The sequence below is a fragment of the Lepisosteus oculatus genome, chromosome 7, assembly GCF_040954835.1.
Source record: "Lepisosteus oculatus isolate fLepOcu1 chromosome 7, fLepOcu1.hap2, whole genome shotgun sequence".
NCBI classification, from domain to species: Eukaryota; Metazoa; Chordata; class Actinopteri; order Semionotiformes; family Lepisosteidae; genus Lepisosteus; species Lepisosteus oculatus.
Window position 1 is genome coordinate 38397421 of NC_090702.1, and position 18278 is coordinate 38415698.

The window sequence follows — 18278 nt, forward strand, 5'->3', positions numbered from 1 at the left end:
CTGCTTAACAAACTTACATGAATAATGCTGTATAATAAGTACAGTATAACCCCCCACACACCCTAACCCACTCTTTGTTGCAGACCTGCTCAAGCCCTGTCAAGATGGTGGTTGTGTTTCATTGATGGATAGAAATATTGAAGGCTTAACTAATATATTTTCTAACAGATTCTTATATAATGTGCATATGCATCTGTCATAACACACTTGTAGTTATTGACAATTATTCTATTTGGTACTTATAATGATAGAATTTGCTTTTGTATCTCAACACATCAGTAACTCATCCCGTGCCTTTTTTTCTATTAGTTAGAAAAGCCAAATATTAAGAGTTAAGTATTGAGCATCAAAAGAAACCTATCCCTCTTTATCTGTATGTTTTTAGAAAACGTTTTAAACATTTTGGCTTACTGATTAAATATTTTTGGCATCCTTCTGATAAATTCATCATTCATGCACCTCAAACTGTGACTGTTGCATAAGCACTGAACCACCTCAGTGGTGAGAAAGCTGATTGGGCAGAGGCTATGGGGAAATTTAAGCTGTTGTTTGTCAGTACCAGTGAAAAATAAGACAATAAGAAAAATGCAGAATGGAAGCAATGTGCTCAGGCTACTGGGGGATCAAAGCCTTCATGGCATTGGCATATTGGTGTTTACCTCAGGTTGTTTTACCCACAGTGTAGCCAAATCTTCTTTAGAGATTAATAAAGTTTCAATGCGGGTCATCCTGGTGGACATCAGCAAGTGTCACAGACCTATCACAAGGCATCTGAATTTATAATAATTGCTTACACTTATATAGGACTTTTCTGGACACTCCACTCAAAGTGCTTTAGAGGTAGTGGGGACCCCCCTCCACCACCACCAATGTGCAGCACCCACCTGGATGATGTGACAGCAGCCATAGTGCGCCAGAACGCTCACCACACATGAGCTATCAGTGTAGAGGAGAACAGAGTGATGAAACTAATTCATAGAGGGCGGATTATTAGGAAGCCATGATTGGTAAAGGCCAATTGGAAATTTGGCCAGAAGGCCATGGTAACACCCTTACTCTTTTCAAGAAACTCCCCAGGATTTTTATTGACCACAGAGAGTCAGGGCCTTGGTTTTACATCTCATCCGAAGGACAGTGCCTAATTTTGTTCCTATGCTACAAAAAAGGTAATTTTCCTGATGACTTTGTGAATTTGTTGCTGTAAAAAATGGTTTCTCTGTATGCTCCATATATTAAAATTAAGATTTATCACCACTATTCGCTTAGATTTAATTGGCAAAATTGTAACTAATCATTTTAAGATGGTAGCCAGGCAAACACGCAGACATTTGTAATAAGGAGTGCTTTACGTATTTTGCATTCAATGTTTTAAGGTCTGTTATACATTGTGTCTTTAGTTTTAAGACATTGCAAACAGTTTAAAAAAAATATTGATGGTATTTAACAATACCCCTTTCAGGTTTTGAGAATTCCAAACATTTAATTTAGACATTGTGTAGCCACATATTTTTCCATATTAATTTCAGCTGGCATTTCACACAAATTAAAACAAATCTTCATTATTTTGCATGGATTTCTTTACACTGGTTTCTAAAAATGTTTTTATCTACCAAGAGACTTGGTATTCCAAGATAATGTTGTCATCTTGATGACTCAAATATTGATAATCTCCTTTGAGCAATTGATGAAGTACACCGGCAGTAAAGTGACACATAAAATCAATTACTCTGGACAATTTTAGATCTTCAGTTTACTGGTGGCATGATGGTGCAGTGGTTAGCATATATACAGTACACAGCTGGAGCCCCGAGTTCAATTCCAGACCTGGGGTGCAGTCTGTGTAGATTTTATATGTTCTCCCCCTTTTTCACATGGGTTTCCTCCCACAGTCCAAAAACATAGAAGTAGGTTAAAAGGCTTCTGGAAAAATTGCCCTGGTGTGCATTTTTGCACATCTGTGTTTGTGTCCATCTGTCCTGGATGAGCTTGTCTTGTGCCCGTTGTGTGCTGGCATAAGCTCTGACTCCCCCATGATCCTGTACTAGAAGAAGGTTTTAGAAAATGGATGGGTGGATGTTATTTACACTGCTGTCAATCGATTTGCTCCACACAATATTCTATCACTTTAAAAGCTCACAAAGAGATTATTTTTCTAATGCTTCCTTTGAAAAAACAAAACAAAATTTTACATTAATGCATCTGTCTCAAATAATGCAAAAAAATGAAATATTTATCAATTTATTGACATATAATACACAATAAACAGGTGGTACGTCCAATGACAAAAACCATGGAGACATAAAACCTGAAAGATCTTGATATTCATTTCACTTTAGTTCAATTTAGATTGGCCATTTCCATTGGTTGGCAGGGGGTTCTTCAACTAAGGGCTCCCAGGGTTTCCACTCTAACATCTTCCTGGATAAATGAAGCTCATTTTCTGCCTGTGGATATGAAAAATGACCACTTTTAATATAGGAATACATTTTAATCATTTTAGTAACATACAGACACAGTGCACAAGTAAACCAAAAATACAACTTTGAACATTCTTGATGTACCAGTGTCATAATATTGTATCATATAAATGTTTTGATAGACATTTAAAGTCTAGCTGAATTCCAAACAGAGTGATACAGGGATGTCTTTGTCACATAAGACTCCATGACAGAATGATGAGGTCAAAAGCAACAAAAGTGAACAATATTTATTTGCTTGTGTGTCAAGAGCAGGAACAAAACAATGCTACTAGCCATAAGAATTTATTTATTTACTGACAATATCAACAGGAACTACTCCACTAATAACGCAAGGCACTTACCTGTAAAATAACCTCTTCTATTTGTCCAGAGTTAATCTTCTTTTCAAGCTTTTCTACATCAGGTTCCTTGAAAACAAATATATTAACAAGTGATATTTTTGACCACAAGAAAGAATAAAGGCACAAAAGAACTTAGGAAGAATATTTCGTATTAGTATACTTTACCGATGTCACCAGATTAAGCCTTTCAGTAATGAATTGTTCTGTGTACTTTCTGTAGGCAGCATCCTGAGGAATAGTCTGCAGAGAGGCTAGAATTTTTGTGTAAAGTATCCTGAGGCGCTAAAAGAAAGCACACTTGTGTTTAATTAAGAAATAATGTGATCTGGTAAATACGCTTCACAAAGAACGTAAAAACATCTTTAACATGTAGGCTACCATATTCTGTATTCCAGGAAAAAGGAAAACAAACCACAAAATTATCTATATCAGCAATTCCACTTACTTTGTAAGAAGACTTCAATACTCAATAACAATAAAGAAAAGCAGTTTTTATTTCAGTCTGCATAACTACTAAAACTGGAAAATATATTCCAATGATATCAAGGAAAAATTATAATTAGAATACTTCCATATATAGATACTGTATAAGATAGACAATATGAATATTAAAAAGCTAGGCCACTACCATATTATACATTGCTAAAAATATTTTTTCAGGCAAAAATATCTCTATAAAATCAGTTTGTAGGGAGTGTATTCAGTTACACCCTAATGATTTTTGTCTTATTTCTTTAACTGGTTCTCCTAATACATGTAGCTCATCTAAAGAGAAAAAACATATTGTGAATACATTAAAAATTGGTCTATAGCTATATCCCTATACAAGCAAGAAGACATGCATCAATTTCTTTTGATGCACACATTTTTTTCTTTTTGCTTCACGTTTTAAATATTTCTCCAGCTATGAAAATCATGCGAGATTAATAAATCTATTAATCTTCAAAACTAAACATTAAACTAATTAAAATAACTTACCTCATGTGGATTCTGAGAAACTGCAAGGCCCAATAAGCCAGTGGTCTGCAAAAAAGTCAACATTAATATATTAAAGAGCTTTTATGCGAAGGCGTTTCGTACTGTACATATTTATAAAGGGGTCTTTTGAAGACAGTCGCCGAAAACGATATGCAAGTTTTAGAAAAGATAAACTACTACCTCGTATATGCCTTCGATATCGAAACAGCAAAAACATGCACTGATAAACATTAAATCACTATCTAACGAACGATGTCGAACCTCCCCCCAACGTAAATTTGACGCACACCATTTGTCAGCGAATGCAACGATAATTACCTTGTATATGCAATATATTTCGGTTGGTGCATTAAATGAAATGTTTTATTTCTTTATCTTTACAATAGTCAAGCTCAAGATCACTTCGACGTGTCCACAAATAATCTTGAACGATTTACTGCCACAATCCAAAAATCTATACTCAAAAGATACAACACTGACAACCATGACATTTGTTAATCAGTTTTCAGTTATTAAATATCAAACATATTACAAATAGTACTTCCAAATAAAATAAGAACATGAACACGGATAATGCATTACTAAATAAACCAATGTAATGCAAAACCTCGATAACAATAATACAATTTCGCTATTCAGCATTACCCTTCACTTTGAATATGTAAATAACTAATAATCAGGTTAAGACTTATTCATATTAAATTAACACTTATACACTAGCACGACCTAATTCAATATCCATTTTCATTCTTGCCAGCACCCGTCTCAGACAACTGTAATATCAGCTTATTTGTGTGACCTCCATACTTACCTTCTTCAACAAACCAGCCATGTTTTCGTGCACAGGATTCTGGGACGCCAGGCGAAAAAAAAGAGCACTTGTTTTATCGATGACTTTTCCAGATATCTAGACAGGATAAATCGAGTGCCGTCTTCGAGATGCGAGCCTGTGAAATACTGTAACAAGAGATTTCGTGTTGTGATGTTGACCGAGGCATGTGTATGAGTTGCAGAAGTCATCTCCAGGCAAGCTCTGCAAGGAAATCTCATAAGGACAGATTTTAGATCACCTTTTAAATTGAATTAATGTGTTTGAATATAGTATTAAGTGGTTTCATATTTGGGAAGATAATTTGGTTTGGTTAATTGTTTCTTAATTGTTTAAAAAGCTCGAACTTGCATGCAGATGCGAAAAACATTGAAACACAAACTCGCGTCTGTAAAATGTTTTGCATGAGTTTAAACCAACAGATTGGAAAAACGCAAACTAATAACGTACGTTAAAACGGACGGATTTGTGATGCATCCTGAAACTAACTTACTGAATTCTGAAAGCTACATGTTTTTTTAGCTTTATTTAAGAAAATCTTATTGACACTACAGATTATAAAATAGTTAAATATCGGATACATGAAGACAATATAAAGACTCAGAGGAGATTTCTTTACAGCTGTGTTGTTCTTTACGGCGTGTAATTTTACTAGTATTTTAATTGTTTTTTTTTAATTAACAAATACTGAATGTTGAATATAACTTTTAGGTTTTCTATCCTCGGCCTGGGCTGTGCTTCTTCTAAATGAAGTCAAACCTAAAAATAAGCCGAACATGACCTTGAATTTGTTCTTTCATTTTAGATAAGAGGAAACAGTCACTATTCCCCAAACTGTTTTTGTGTTCAGATGATTTATATAAATGCGACTAAAAAAATTAAAAACTGAGTGTTCTATTCTGTTTCAATGTAGTTGTATCTATTCATGGGAAAACTGGATTATTGATGCTGTTGTTTTAATTACAGATTTTCCATTATTTTATTTCCACAAACGTTTAATAGCATGATGTACATAGCAACAGCAGACACAGTTTTCGCATGAAAAGTTATTTGTTGGAGGCATGATGTTCTGCTTTTGTGATAATCCAGAAACTACTTCGGAACAGGTATTTTAAATGAGTTGTTCTCAAATAATGAAGGATGCTGTGCTACGTTCTTATAATAGTGATGGAATGGCTCTTTTCTGCAAGCCGTCTGGCACTTTTGATTTGACAGAGGCTAATAACCCTACTACTGGAAATACAATGTAATTTTTTTAAAATCTATAATTAAAAGGATGATTGATAATTGAGTTTTTACAGCTTTGATAGCACTTCTTGGCAGTACATCTGTAGTCTATACTATTTTAACAGAGTGTTCTGGATTGTTAACAGGTAATATTCTTTTAAAGCAATGGAGAACATTGACAAAATGGATGAAGATCAGCTTACAGAGTATGCAATCCAGCTGAGTATTCAAGAATCATTCTCATCTTTGTTGATATTTAAAGAGAGGTACAGAGAACTGCACATGTTTACAATTAAGAAAAAAAGTGATTGATTTAGATTGTACTAACACCTCTGTTTAGGAGTAACATTCTGTCACATTTTGGAGAAGCGTTGCCATTAGTTTATTTTTTATTTTTGTAACATTTAATAGCCTGGCAAAATGTTAATATTTCCTTTATTTTAAGATTTAGTTTGAAATAATCTAATCTATTATCCTAGATAAGATTATGCAGTCTGCAAAAGGTAATGGACTGGGTTTTTGTTTTCATTCCCTAGCCGAATATTACTGTACACAAAAATCTCCTAGATTGTCATATCTCTACATAACATATTTTCTTTGTGCTTGAGATGTTTCAAGCATTATTAAAAAAGCAAATCATGTCTGTCCTCAGTATGGTTACACCTGCAATATTCTTAAGTTTTCAACTTCTTAAATAACACTTTCTCATTATTGTTTCCTGCACAATACTGGTAATATTTTAAAATTCACAGTACTGAAGAACTATATTTGATATTCTAATGTTTAAACTGTGTTCTGTACTCTTTTTCTTTTTCTGTCCACAGAACAAAAAACTATTTCAAAACTAGTTAAAAAAAGATGGAAAGCAATTTGAAGTGGCTCTGGTATGTGTACAAATACTCATGAGAGCCACTATATGCATTCTACATCTAGTTTTTAAGTCATAAAATAGTTTCCATCTGTTTATGGTTTCCTTTTTGTATAATTTTGAGGTTTGATGTTTTCCATCCCATTCTTTAGATTGTCTTTACAAAACAAAAAGTATGTAAAAACAAGTATGAAAACACTTATTGTAACCTCTGCATTTTATAAGTTATGATTAAAGCAAATCCACTTTTTGTACAAATTTACTAATTGAAAACATTATCTTCCTGTTGTATTGTAATCAGAAACACTACAACTAAGGAATGAAATCCATAGCAAATGTAGCACCTTACCAAGGAGAAGCAAAAGCTGGGAGAAAAATATTGTATTCTTGTTCCAATTAAATCTGGCTCTTGCCATGCATACTGTAACAGACAAAGTGTCTCTGCCTTAGACTGAGTCATTCTTTTGTTGTGATTTACAATAACAAAACTGTGTCTAACTTATTGAGCATGTCTTTAACCCTTTCATAACAAATCATTTCATGTCAAGGAATTGGAATCATAGTTAGATCAGCATTCAACAGCCACATCCTGTGCTCTTCTAAATAAAACTGTTTCAGAAAAAGTCCTATTTGTGGCAAAAAGCTGTATAACAAAACATCAGACAACCTAACCTTTATTTTCCTGTCATTTCTTCAATAGTCTGGAATCAGTCAGTCATGAAAACCAAAGGATAATGGAAGCGATCCGGCATGGTATGTATCTTTTTTTAGATGTTTTTATTTTAAATCATAATAAATTCCTAATCATTGTTTGTTGTTTTCCAGGTGAAATATTTCTCCTCCAGCAGCTTGCTAAGGTTAAGTCTGCCTTCCATGAGACAGATGAAAGAAGATGGTTTCCCTTTCATGAAGCTGTAGTCCAGCCTATACTACAAATCCTAGAGATTGTCCTGGATGGTATGTCATTTTTACAACAGTGTGCTTCATAAACCAGTTTCTGTGAACCTGTCTGTGTAAGTACAGTATGAATTACACTATGGTGTAATACAGAATATTTTCATCACAACTGGGATGCAGTATTTGCATAACAATGATTTTGTAAGGCTTAAGATTCTTTATAGCCTGATTTCTTGGTTTATTTAGATGTAGATTTATACACCATGTAAAAATCACAATGGCTAGCTTATGAGAAACCATCAGTAAAAATGAACCTCTGGGATTTTGTTTGATAGCTTCCTGCGAGGTATCTTTGGAGGAGACAACACTGGATGGAGAGACAGCTTTGACTCTGGCAGTTCAGGCTGGTCATGTGCAGAATGTGAGGGCTCTCCTGGAAAAGGGGGCTTCCCCTCACAATGCCAACAGGAAGAATGAGACTCCTCTCTTGCTTGGTAGTATTGCTTTATTACCTGAGAAAGTACATTGTGCCTCACTGCCAGGAATGCATAGCCTTGGATTTTTAACTCGCAACATCTTCTGGAAATTGAAACATTTTTCAAGGAGCATTGAAGATCTCAGTGGGCTGAAGGGTTGTGATGATCTTCTAAAAATTGTAATGCATTTTGCTTGGCAAGACTTGAATTCCAGTGCTTTACACACAGTACTAATTTAACTTACAACCGTAGGAACAATTGTTTCAAATCAGGACATTTGCTTTTCAGTTTCATAAGGTTTCAATTAAGGTTAAAGGCTTGTCATTGAAAGATGCCTTGTACAGCTTCTAACCTAATGCAGTATCTATTTTTTTTCTAACTCTGACTGTTGGAGGGTCAGGGCTGTGACTCAAAGAGTAATCTCAAAATAAATCATCTGTCTTGAGTGAAACAAAAGGAGTACAGGGGTTCCCACTAAAATAATTTGTTCAATTTAAAATACTTTTTATAAGATGATATTTATATATATGCTATATAATATTTTCTCTTTCTCCTGCAAAGCTGTGAGGAGTGGGTCACGTGAAATGGTATCCACTCTTATCAAGAATGGAGCTTTCGTGGACCAGCTATGTTTGAAAAAGTGGACAGCAGTGCATGAGGCAGCCAAGATGGGCCAAAGTGACATCATGTCCCTGCTGTTAAGAAATGGAGGCAGCATTTCTCAAAGAGATGTGTACGGAGTGACTCCTTTAGGAATAGCTGCTGAATATGCACATGCAGATGTCTTGGAGATTTTGATACATAAAGGTAAATAATACAAAAAAAGATTGTTCCTTAGACTACACCCCTTAGTTAAAAAAAAACAAGTATAGTATATATTTAAGCAAATTCTTTTCCTTCTCACTAGGTGGTGATGTTAATGCACAGTCTGATCACGGGGAGAGTGTGTTATTTGATGCTGCTAGTGGAGGGAATCCAGACTGTATAGAGTTGCTCCTTGAGTATGGTGCAAGTCCTAATATTCCCAATTTAAGTGGACATTTGCCAATTCACAGAGCAGCATATGGAGGTCATTATCTGTAAGTGTGTGTGTGATGCTGCCTTCTGTCTTCTACACATTGTTTAAAAATACTTTCAATCACTCTATGATGCTTTGGTGGTAGGAATACTAAGGTTTTATAATACTGTGTCCATATAATATGCTCAGAAGTTAACATTTTCCATTTTGATTCAGTGTATTTGTTTTTGTTATAATGATCAGCTTTGCAATTATGTATTAGATCAATGCCAACTGTTTGTAAAATGTATATACGATTGCACTAATTATCTCAAAAAACAATAGTTGCTGTTCTAGTTGTTGAGAAAGTGGGTCTGTAAGGATATTTTAGATACAGGAGGAGAAGGAGACAGTTATCCTGCAAAGGTATTCTCTAGTCAGAATCCTTACTGAAAAAGAATTGCTGTGATTAGATAACATGCTAAAGTCTTCGGTAGAGTATGAATTCAATCCTTTTTGAACTTTCAAAGACCTATAAGTGGACGTAAAAAACCATGCAGAATATGTTTTTTTAGGCTTTCATTATAGTGCAGTACAGAATTGTAGCTTTCTCATTTTATGACTTGTCATAATGTATCAACTGTAATGTAATGAAGCTCCATTGCATTTCTCCACAGGGCAGTGAAAATTCTTATTCCTGTTACCTCGAGAAAGGCCATCAGAGATAGCGGGCAAAGCCCTGTTCACTCTGCAGCAGATGGAGGCAACGCTCAGTGCCTTGAGCTCCTCATCGAAAATGGGTTTGATGTCAATGTGGTCTTGGAGTCTCACATTTCTGACAACTATGAAGATGCAAGAAGAACCCCTCTGTACTTCGCAGTTTCAAATGGAGATGTTACGTGCACTGAGTTGCTTTTAAAACATGGTGCAGCAACAAACAAAGATCCCTTAAAATGCCTTCTGGTGGCAGTCAGAGCAATGAGGTATGAAATTGTAAGGCTGCTTCTTGCATACGGAGCAGATATTAACTGTTATTTCACTATGGTGCATGACACCATTTTCCCCAGCGCCATTCAGTATTGTTTGAAGGATGAGATGATGATGCGACTTCTGCTGAACAATGGCTATGATGCTGAGAAGTGCTTTTGCTGTGACCATGACATAAGCTTTCTTCTGGAGTCTCAGTGGGTGTCCGTCTTTACGGAACAACGTGAGTTTTCTCTGAGCCGCAATGAAGGAAAAAAGACACCTGTGAGTACCTCGGGAAGTTACCCCCGTAATGTAATAACTACATTTTAGCTGTCTAAATGGAATGTGCCACCAAGGAGATGATAAAGGGTCATTACAATGCAAAAGTTCTAAATAAGAAAATAAATAAAATAATACAGGAAACTAAACTTTTACACTTGTTTTGAAATCTGAAATCTCTTTTAAATACAAAAACCACTACTGTAAGTGAGAACTGCTATAATCTAGAAATTCAGATTTGTGCATTACAGTTGTCGAAACAGTGATCTGTACGGATCTTGTATAGCTTTGTTATAAAAATATAGCATTCTACTGTATGTCTAAGGGGCTAAAGTTTTAGGACTTCTTTCAGAATGAGGAAGCTTTTAATACTACTTTAGAGTAATTTGATATTACGAGTTTATCCTTTATAAAACATTCCAGAGGACAATTAAATGATTTGTATGTTGTATCGTCAGTCAATAATTTGTTGAATAATTGCATAATTGTACAATAGAGTTATGTAAAATAGTCGTATTTCATTTTGGAATAAAATATTTTTATCTCATAGATGTTTTAACATAAGCAGTGTCTACCATAATTCAGGGGGGCGATTCCATTACAGAAATTCCCTAAGAGTTACTTTAGAGACTATAGAAAGAGTTTTCAAGATGAATGAGTGTCAGAGTACATACTGTATCAAGTTCAATATTTTAAGTTGCTGGAAGTTAACTGTCTAAAGAAATCCTATAGAGCTAGTGTTGAGAGCGCAAGTGTGTCAATGAGGTAAAATAGAAGAAGTCGGAGAATGATTGTAAAAATCTGTGTTGCTATCATGTCTATCTCTAATTTAACCACCAACCTATTTTTGTCTTGAAATGATAAAAAAATGCTTATTTTTTGGAGAGTTGTATTTTACTTTCAAATACTGTATACAGTATGTTGCCTTTTCATTAAAAATCATCTCTTTATTCAACCTAAAAAGACAACAAAAACTATTCCTGTTTTAGGATGTTTTTTAACTGAAACTAACTGTAACAAATTGTTTATGCTTTTATCCTGAAAAGTAATTATTGTGGTTACTGTTGCTACTGACATTTGTTATCAGCACAACAGCATTCCATACCTACCAATGCAGCCTGCTGCCCTCAGCAGGGTTGTTGGGGTATCATGTTCTAGTTGTTCGCTAATGGCCACAATGTGTTCTCGTCTTCCAAATTTATCCTAAATAATCGGAGTAATCAGTAGCTGAAGAAGGGAAATTGTTTATTTTCATTTCATGAAAAAAGACATAGCTTATTCTGTGGAATTAATAGCTTACATTCTTAATTAAAATTCTACCTTTTTACTGTATGGTATAAAGAAAACTGTCATTTTCTTCTATGCTGTCAACAAGCGGAGACACCATGACACCAGTAGCTAAAAATGGCTCATTAGAATTAAGGGCTGACTTTGGAATGATAATGATCCTAAACACGCTGCCTACATGAAGAAAATCCTTCCTTATTTATTTGACAAATAATCGTATATTCTAAAATAAACTATTATTTCTCACATTATACCACAATGCCAGGAGTATGATAAATTCACTGCAAGAAGCTGAAGCTACTGCATTAGCAGGAAACTCTGACGTGATATGAATAAATGAAACATGGCTAATGGAGAATAACAAAATATGCACACAACAGAAGGGGTGGTTAGGTCAGATTATAAAAACAACTTAAAAGCTTGAGGACTAAAACCAGAAGCTACAAGCACTTTAGTATCTATATGGGTTAAAGTGGAAAATAAGAATTCTAAGGGTTAAACAGTAAGTTTATTCTTAGACCACTTAATACTGTCTTTTAAGATCTTGTCTTTTCAAACCATCAAGTCAGAGTGAGGGAGAGATGACAGAACCATTAGTGAACTGTGACCATAATATAGTGTATACTTTGAAGTATATTTTGAAAGTTTCCAACTGTTGTTGTCCAAAGTACACTATTCACAATTTCCAGAAATCAATTTGTGAAAGAACGAGACAGTTTAAGACAGGTTAAATGCGATAGGATAGATGAAATCACTGAAATGATTCTACTTGAAGCACAGAAGAAATGCATCTTGAAAGTGAGTAAATCAAAAGGTATAAAACAGTATCCCAAATGGTTCAACAAATCAATCAGGAAAATATAAGGGAAGAGCAAGTACTTTATTAAATTATTAAAAAATAACCTTTTTCAGTTAAAGAATGTTCCAGTTAGGGTATGGCAATGTATTGTGTTGTATGCAGTATATGACACACACAAGTAAAAAAGGTTATTAGAAAGCCCAAGAGTGTAACTGAAAGGGATATACCATAGGAGGTTAAAATAAATAATAAATGTTCAGTTCAACAGCAGCAAAAGATCTTTCAGGGAATAAGTAAAGTATGTCCAGAAAAGGTAAACTTTTAGAAAATGAAAGGGAAATGTACCCAATGTAATTACTTAATGGTAATTTTTTAATTACCTTTCAATTTATTTATAGGTCCTGACTAACCAACATGTCAGAGCTTTTGAACAAGCATATTATCCTCTATAATATCGTTAAGTAATCAAAAAATAAAAATAAATACATTTGCAAAATACATATTTTTTTCTCCGATTTAAAATAGAAAATGGCAATTTCATTCTATATAGGAAGGAGTTCCATTAGAACTGGATAATTGTAGCATAACAGCCAAAGAAGATCTACAGGGGCTAAAGGACCTTGAAACTAATAAATTCCTGGGGCCTGCTAGTATTTCCCAACTGTACTTATGGAAATATTACTCATAGATCCCTAGCTAAGATACCTCATCTCTCGCTTTAGTTGAGCTCACCCACAGATCAGACTTGCAAATGTAATAAAAAGGTCGACTGACCTAAACCTGAAATTCTAGATGACTCATTCTTACTTTTGTTACTGGCAAATTTATTTAAATAAATTACAGCTAAATTAGAAGAATTCTTTCATAATAAGAGCACCAGGTCTTCTGTACACAAGTTAGTGAACAAGGTGCAGATGTTACACAGCATGAAGCATCCAGAGTAGAACAGTAACACAAAAAGGAGACAGGGGTTCAAACATGACACTGAGACTCTTGTCAAAGAAGGGGAAGAGGACAGATGGAGCCAATAGGAATAGAGATGTTGAAATAGGTAGAGGACAGATCTAGAGATCTGTTTTAGATGATGGGATTGTACCTAAGGAGTAGATGTCTCACAGGCAGGCATTAATAAGGGAGGAATGAAGAATATCCTTAGAATTTATCAGAGTAATATTCTCTACAAGAGTAGAGGAAAGAAGAAATGGACATCATCTGCATACTCATATAAGTGATATGAAAAACTGGGAGGAGAATAGGTGTCCTAGAGATCAAGTGTAAAGAGAGAATTACATGGGTGATTCTGAGATGCAGGTACTGTAACTATGCATTAAAGAAATCTGAATGTTAATGTAGTCCTCATCAAGATGAAGTGGGGGAGTAATAAAAAATGAAATCATGATTGGGTATTCAGGTAAAAGCGAGGAATTGTAAGACTTTAGTGAGAATAGTGGTTTCAGTTTTGGTCATCATGACAAATCAAATATATTAAAGCCTGGAAAGAAGACTACCATAAAGAATTCCGGGACTCAGGGACTGCAATACAGATTTTCAGTCTAGAGAGCAAGGGAGAGAGAGTGGAGGCTTGATCTAACCATGCAAAATGGAGTATATATTTAACCTAATGGACCACTGCAGAGTCAGTAATAAAACTGTGTCGCAGGGTCAAAATATAAAATTAAAACTTTTTTTTCACTAATTTGGGAACTAGAATAGGGAACATATAAAAGTTGTAGATATTTGGAACAGTCTTCCAAGTGAGGCAGTTAAGACCTCCGAATGCTGGGTTCCTCCAAGAAACTGCTAGACAAAATATTTAGACTTAAAATTTAAACTTCTTTTAAACTTAAAAATAAGTTTTAGACTTAATTTAGGTACTAACCTTCAAGCATAGATTTAGTCACCTTTTTCATTTTTGTCCTTTCTTCTGTTCTATTTTGGTTCTTTTTCTTCTATGCATTTGACATAGGTGTTAAATCTAGCTAATTAATTCTTCTATACAGTAGCTGACATCATTTATCAAAATAAGAGCAGCACTCCTAGAATAGATCCTTGTGGTAATTAGTACTCAACTAACCATTTCTTCCAGGTTCAGTTTTCTTCCCTTAAAATTATTTTATCTGTCCATTTACCAGTTTTTGTCCAGATATGTGTATTCACTTTATGAATATTTTTTATATATCTTATATTTCTTTTACATAGATGTTTACATTAAAGTCTTATCATGGCTAAATATACCATATCATGTGGTTTGTGTGAATTCAGTAATGATGCAATACACAATAAGCTTCCATCAAGTAAACTTTAAACCTTAAAGTGGGGCACACTAAAAGAAAGCTGCACAACGTTATGTTATTCATATTTTTTTATTTTCCAAAATCGAATTAACCTTTACCTGCTGTTTTTAATCTTTTTTTATTTTCCAAAATCAAAATAGCCTTTACTTGTTCCCTCACAGCTCATACATTGATGCAGCTCTGAACTCAAACCTCTTAGCGTTTTATTTCGCACAAACTCAGAATTTCAGGGTAGGATTTCTGGTTTTGCCTCACTCAGCCACTTGTGTTCCTTGTTTTCTAGTTCTGCGACTTTATCACGGTTTCCTGGATGTCTCACTTGGCTGGAAACTTAGTGAAGATTCTTTTGGATTACGTCAACCATGTTCCAATATGTTCTAAATTAAAAGCAGTTCTGGGGAAGCAGAAAGAATGGGCAGTAATTTGTGACATTCTTGGTAAGTTAATTTAAATTACAGTACACCATTTTGATTTTGCAGAGTACCTGGATGTTGGTGGAACTGATTTTGTAGTGTATGAAAATTAGTAGCTTGTTCCACGTTTTTAATGTAACTTTCAAGATTAACTAAAATGAAGAAAGATCTAGGTATTTTTTAATGATAGCAATATGTTTTCAAAAATAAAATTCTAAGGTCGAGGTACTCAGGGCTGAGTAAGAAATGGTACTAAACATGGATTGTCGCTGTTTTACTAAGTAGTATGATTTTGGAATAAATAATTTAGTAACTTTGATGTTTATATACTTCTACTAAAAAGAACAAACATAATGTAAAAGTCAAAACATCTATACATGTAAATACATGTAACAAAATACAAATTAAAATACAAATTACACCACCTAAAGAAATATCAATTGCACTGTAAATGTAATTTCTAAGATGGCTGTTGTCTTAATTTTGGTTATATGAAATTAAATTATTGCTTTTCCAATAAATGTTTTTCCATTAAGCTTTTTTGTTTTGAGTTTGGGGAAATATATTAAAACACCACAAAAGTTTAAGAACATAGAAAAAGCACAAATACTTCAAAATATTTTTTTATAAAGCCATTTATAAATTTTATCATTTTAAAACTTTTATCATTTTAAGTAAAACATTTTGAAAATGGAGATAAACGCTATCTGCAGTCTGCACCTTAGTCAATAATTTAAAAAACAGTTCTGATTTATCAAATAAAGGTGGTTGTTTTCACTGCAATACATTTAGTTTTATAAGACCTTTTATTTACATACTTGTCTGAAGTGTAGACATGCTGTTGTTGATGCAATGAGTCTGTTTTTCAAATGTCTGAAAATTGTCCAGGCAAAATTCTGTATCCCTTTTAATTTCTTTCTTATGAAACAGTTAACTTTTTGAACTGTAATTTTCGTTCCAGAAAATCCTCGACCACTGAAGCACCTGTGTCGGCTTGTGATACGAAAACAAATAACACTGAAAAGACTGAAGAAACCAGAGATTGTATCCTCATTGCCAATTCCAACTGTTCTACAACATTATATACTATACAGGGAGTATGATTTATATGGAAGAAGCATTCACCTGACACAGTGAATATCAGGGTCTTCCTTGTCTGTCTTTGCTATTTTTTGTGGGGGTGGAGATGTTTTTCAGGATCTTTTTTTCAGGATAGGGGTCCTTGCAGTTTATTTGATTTCTAAGGAGGGGTAGGCTATACAGTCAGTGCAGCATTTGGTGTTTCTTAAAATGAATATTATTTTTACTATTATTTAGAAATAAATTGAGGGCTTGACCCTTGTGTTACAACTGCCGCTGCTGAGAGAACAAAATTATATAATATCTGATATCCATGGTGGAGGACTGGTTTGGCCACCTACATCAAGTGATCTGAATGTTTGTGATTTTAACCTGTTGAAACCTGAAAATTGAATATTGAAGGTGTATCAGTTTGGTGAACATAGGGTAACTTGTTTGGAAATAGAGGATAATGTACATACTAAATTGATTTATGTTATTTATAGCAATACATATTAATGCCATTGGTATTAGTGGGTATTTAATTTGATTAAAAAGCTATTGTGTAATCTATTGTGTATTTGCTTTTCATTTCTGCATTAATTCAATTGAACGTATTGTTAGTCTTTTTGGGCCAGGTGACCACTTTTTTTAGGTTGAGAGACTTACAAAACTAGCAGGACAAGTCTTGATCGTGGATTCAGTTTTGATCATTTTTTCTGATGACATTATATCCAAACACAAATTCACATGAGCAAGATGTTGCATTTCATTACATATTTATGGCAATATAAAAGAAGAAAATAAATGGAGAAGAAAAACTGAACAAAAACTAAAATTTGTACAATAAAGTCAGGAGTTGAATTGATAATATTTCTTATTTTTACATTCAATTTTCCAGCTTTCACTATTTATAAACTTCAGTGCACTTTCTGTTTTTAGGTTTAACTGTGCAAACATTATGCTTAAGGTAGGTTTCTTAGGAACACATTTAATTTAAATAGCAAAGTATAGCAATAGAATAAGATATCACATAACATGTTTTGAAGAAAGATGTTTTTTAAAAGAAAACCAATTCTTCTTTAAATCACCAGTTCCTATAAATCAGAATTTATTTGTACCTCTAAGGATATAGATACAGTATATACAACTACAGATCAGAAATAGTTCTGAGAGGTTCAGAAGCAGCCTCACCTTGGTAAATGTCCGAAAGAACCATTTCATAAGCTGGAGTTGTAGTCATATTGCATGGTGCTCACTTCTGCCCTGTAACCTCCCCTACCAAGGTCGCCAGTGTGAGGCACTTTCTCCTCCCTTGGCTGAAAACCCAGGACCTTTAAATGAACTGTCCCCTTCCAGTCACACCTCTTATTTAAGCTGCATTCAGAGGATAAACAGCCTCGATGAGAAATACAAGAAAATGCATAGGAACTCAAACGCATATACTGTACATCTCGCAGCATAATAAGATGATTCTATCTGGCTTATGTTCTGTCTGTTATTTCCCAGTGTTTCTGGAGGTTTTTTTAAGCATCATACATCTTACATGCACAGAAATACATCTATTAAATGTTTGATCCAATCATTTATTTTGAATTATTTGACATTTTAAATCTGGCCAAATTTCACAAGTAGTAAATTTTGTGCTGTAATGAAAAGGTGAAGATGAACACTGTCATTCTTAGAACACCTGATCATTGCTTTTTCTGTTCGGAGCTCTAGATCTAAAATATTTCAGATAGGAAAAGCAACATCTTAATCACCAGCAAGAATGCAGAAATAGGTATTTACATTATGTATTTTAGTATATAATTTAGTTGTTCTGTAAAATTAGAACTGTATTCAAATTTATACATTAATTTGGTCGAAGATGACTGTGAGATTCATGATTAGAGCAAGCCATTCAGTCCATCAGTGTTCATCGCTATACACTAGGTGTATCACAGCAGCTACAGTATCACAGCAGAACGTTTTCAGTAGTGGTTCCTGAACTGAAACCTCTGAGCGACTATCACTCTTATCACTGTCACAGTTTTGCTCTCACTGTGGTAGATCTGGGCTAAAGCTAGTTTTGAAATTATTTTT

At 34.1% G+C, this 18278-nt stretch overlaps 2 protein-coding genes across 13 annotated transcripts; one reads left to right on the top strand and one right to left on the bottom strand.

The window, feature by feature from the left end:
• Nucleotides 1-1732: 1732 nt before the first annotated feature.
• Nucleotides 1733-4718, bottom strand: ndufa5 (NADH:ubiquinone oxidoreductase subunit A5). 3 transcript variants are annotated; one of them, XM_069192480.1, is made up of 6 exons: nucleotides 4611-4718; nucleotides 3800-3844; nucleotides 2987-3103; nucleotides 2822-2887; nucleotides 2306-2444; nucleotides 1733-2036 (listed from the first exon to the last, which is right to left on the bottom strand). In XM_069192480.1, the coding sequence occupies exons 1-5, from the start codon at nucleotides 4629-4631 to the stop codon at nucleotides 2343-2345; spliced, it is 351 nt and encodes a 116-aa protein (XP_069048581.1). In that variant the 5' UTR covers nucleotides 4632-4718; the 3' UTR covers nucleotides 1733-2036; nucleotides 2306-2342. The 3 variants fall into 3 exon arrangements, with proteins under 3 accessions (XP_069048581.1, XP_015207993.1, XP_006633454.1); XM_015352507.2 differs by having other exon boundaries at nucleotides 1733-2041; XM_006633391.3 differs by lacking the exon at nucleotides 1733-2036 and having other exon boundaries at nucleotides 2225-2444; nucleotides 4611-4717.
• Nucleotides 4719-4748: 30 nt separating this feature from the next.
• On the top strand, nucleotides 4749-16762 carry LOC102694420 (ankyrin repeat and SOCS box protein 15). 10 transcript variants are annotated; one of them, XM_015352498.2, is made up of 10 exons: nucleotides 4749-4825; nucleotides 6002-6121; nucleotides 7424-7476; nucleotides 7549-7680; nucleotides 7956-8114; nucleotides 8658-8903; nucleotides 9004-9175; nucleotides 9771-10344; nucleotides 15005-15158; nucleotides 16096-16762. In XM_015352498.2, the coding sequence occupies exons 2-10, from the start codon at nucleotides 6021-6023 to the stop codon at nucleotides 16269-16271; spliced, it is 1767 nt and encodes a 588-aa protein (XP_015207984.1). In that variant the 5' UTR covers nucleotides 4749-4825; nucleotides 6002-6020; the 3' UTR covers nucleotides 16272-16762. The 10 variants fall into 10 exon arrangements, 9 of the variants coding, with proteins under 9 accessions (XP_015207984.1, XP_069048580.1, XP_015207990.1 ...); XM_069192479.1 differs by having other exon boundaries at nucleotides 6002-6073; XM_015352504.2 differs by having other exon boundaries at nucleotides 6002-6061.
• The last annotated feature ends 1516 nt before the right edge of the window (nucleotides 16763-18278 follow it).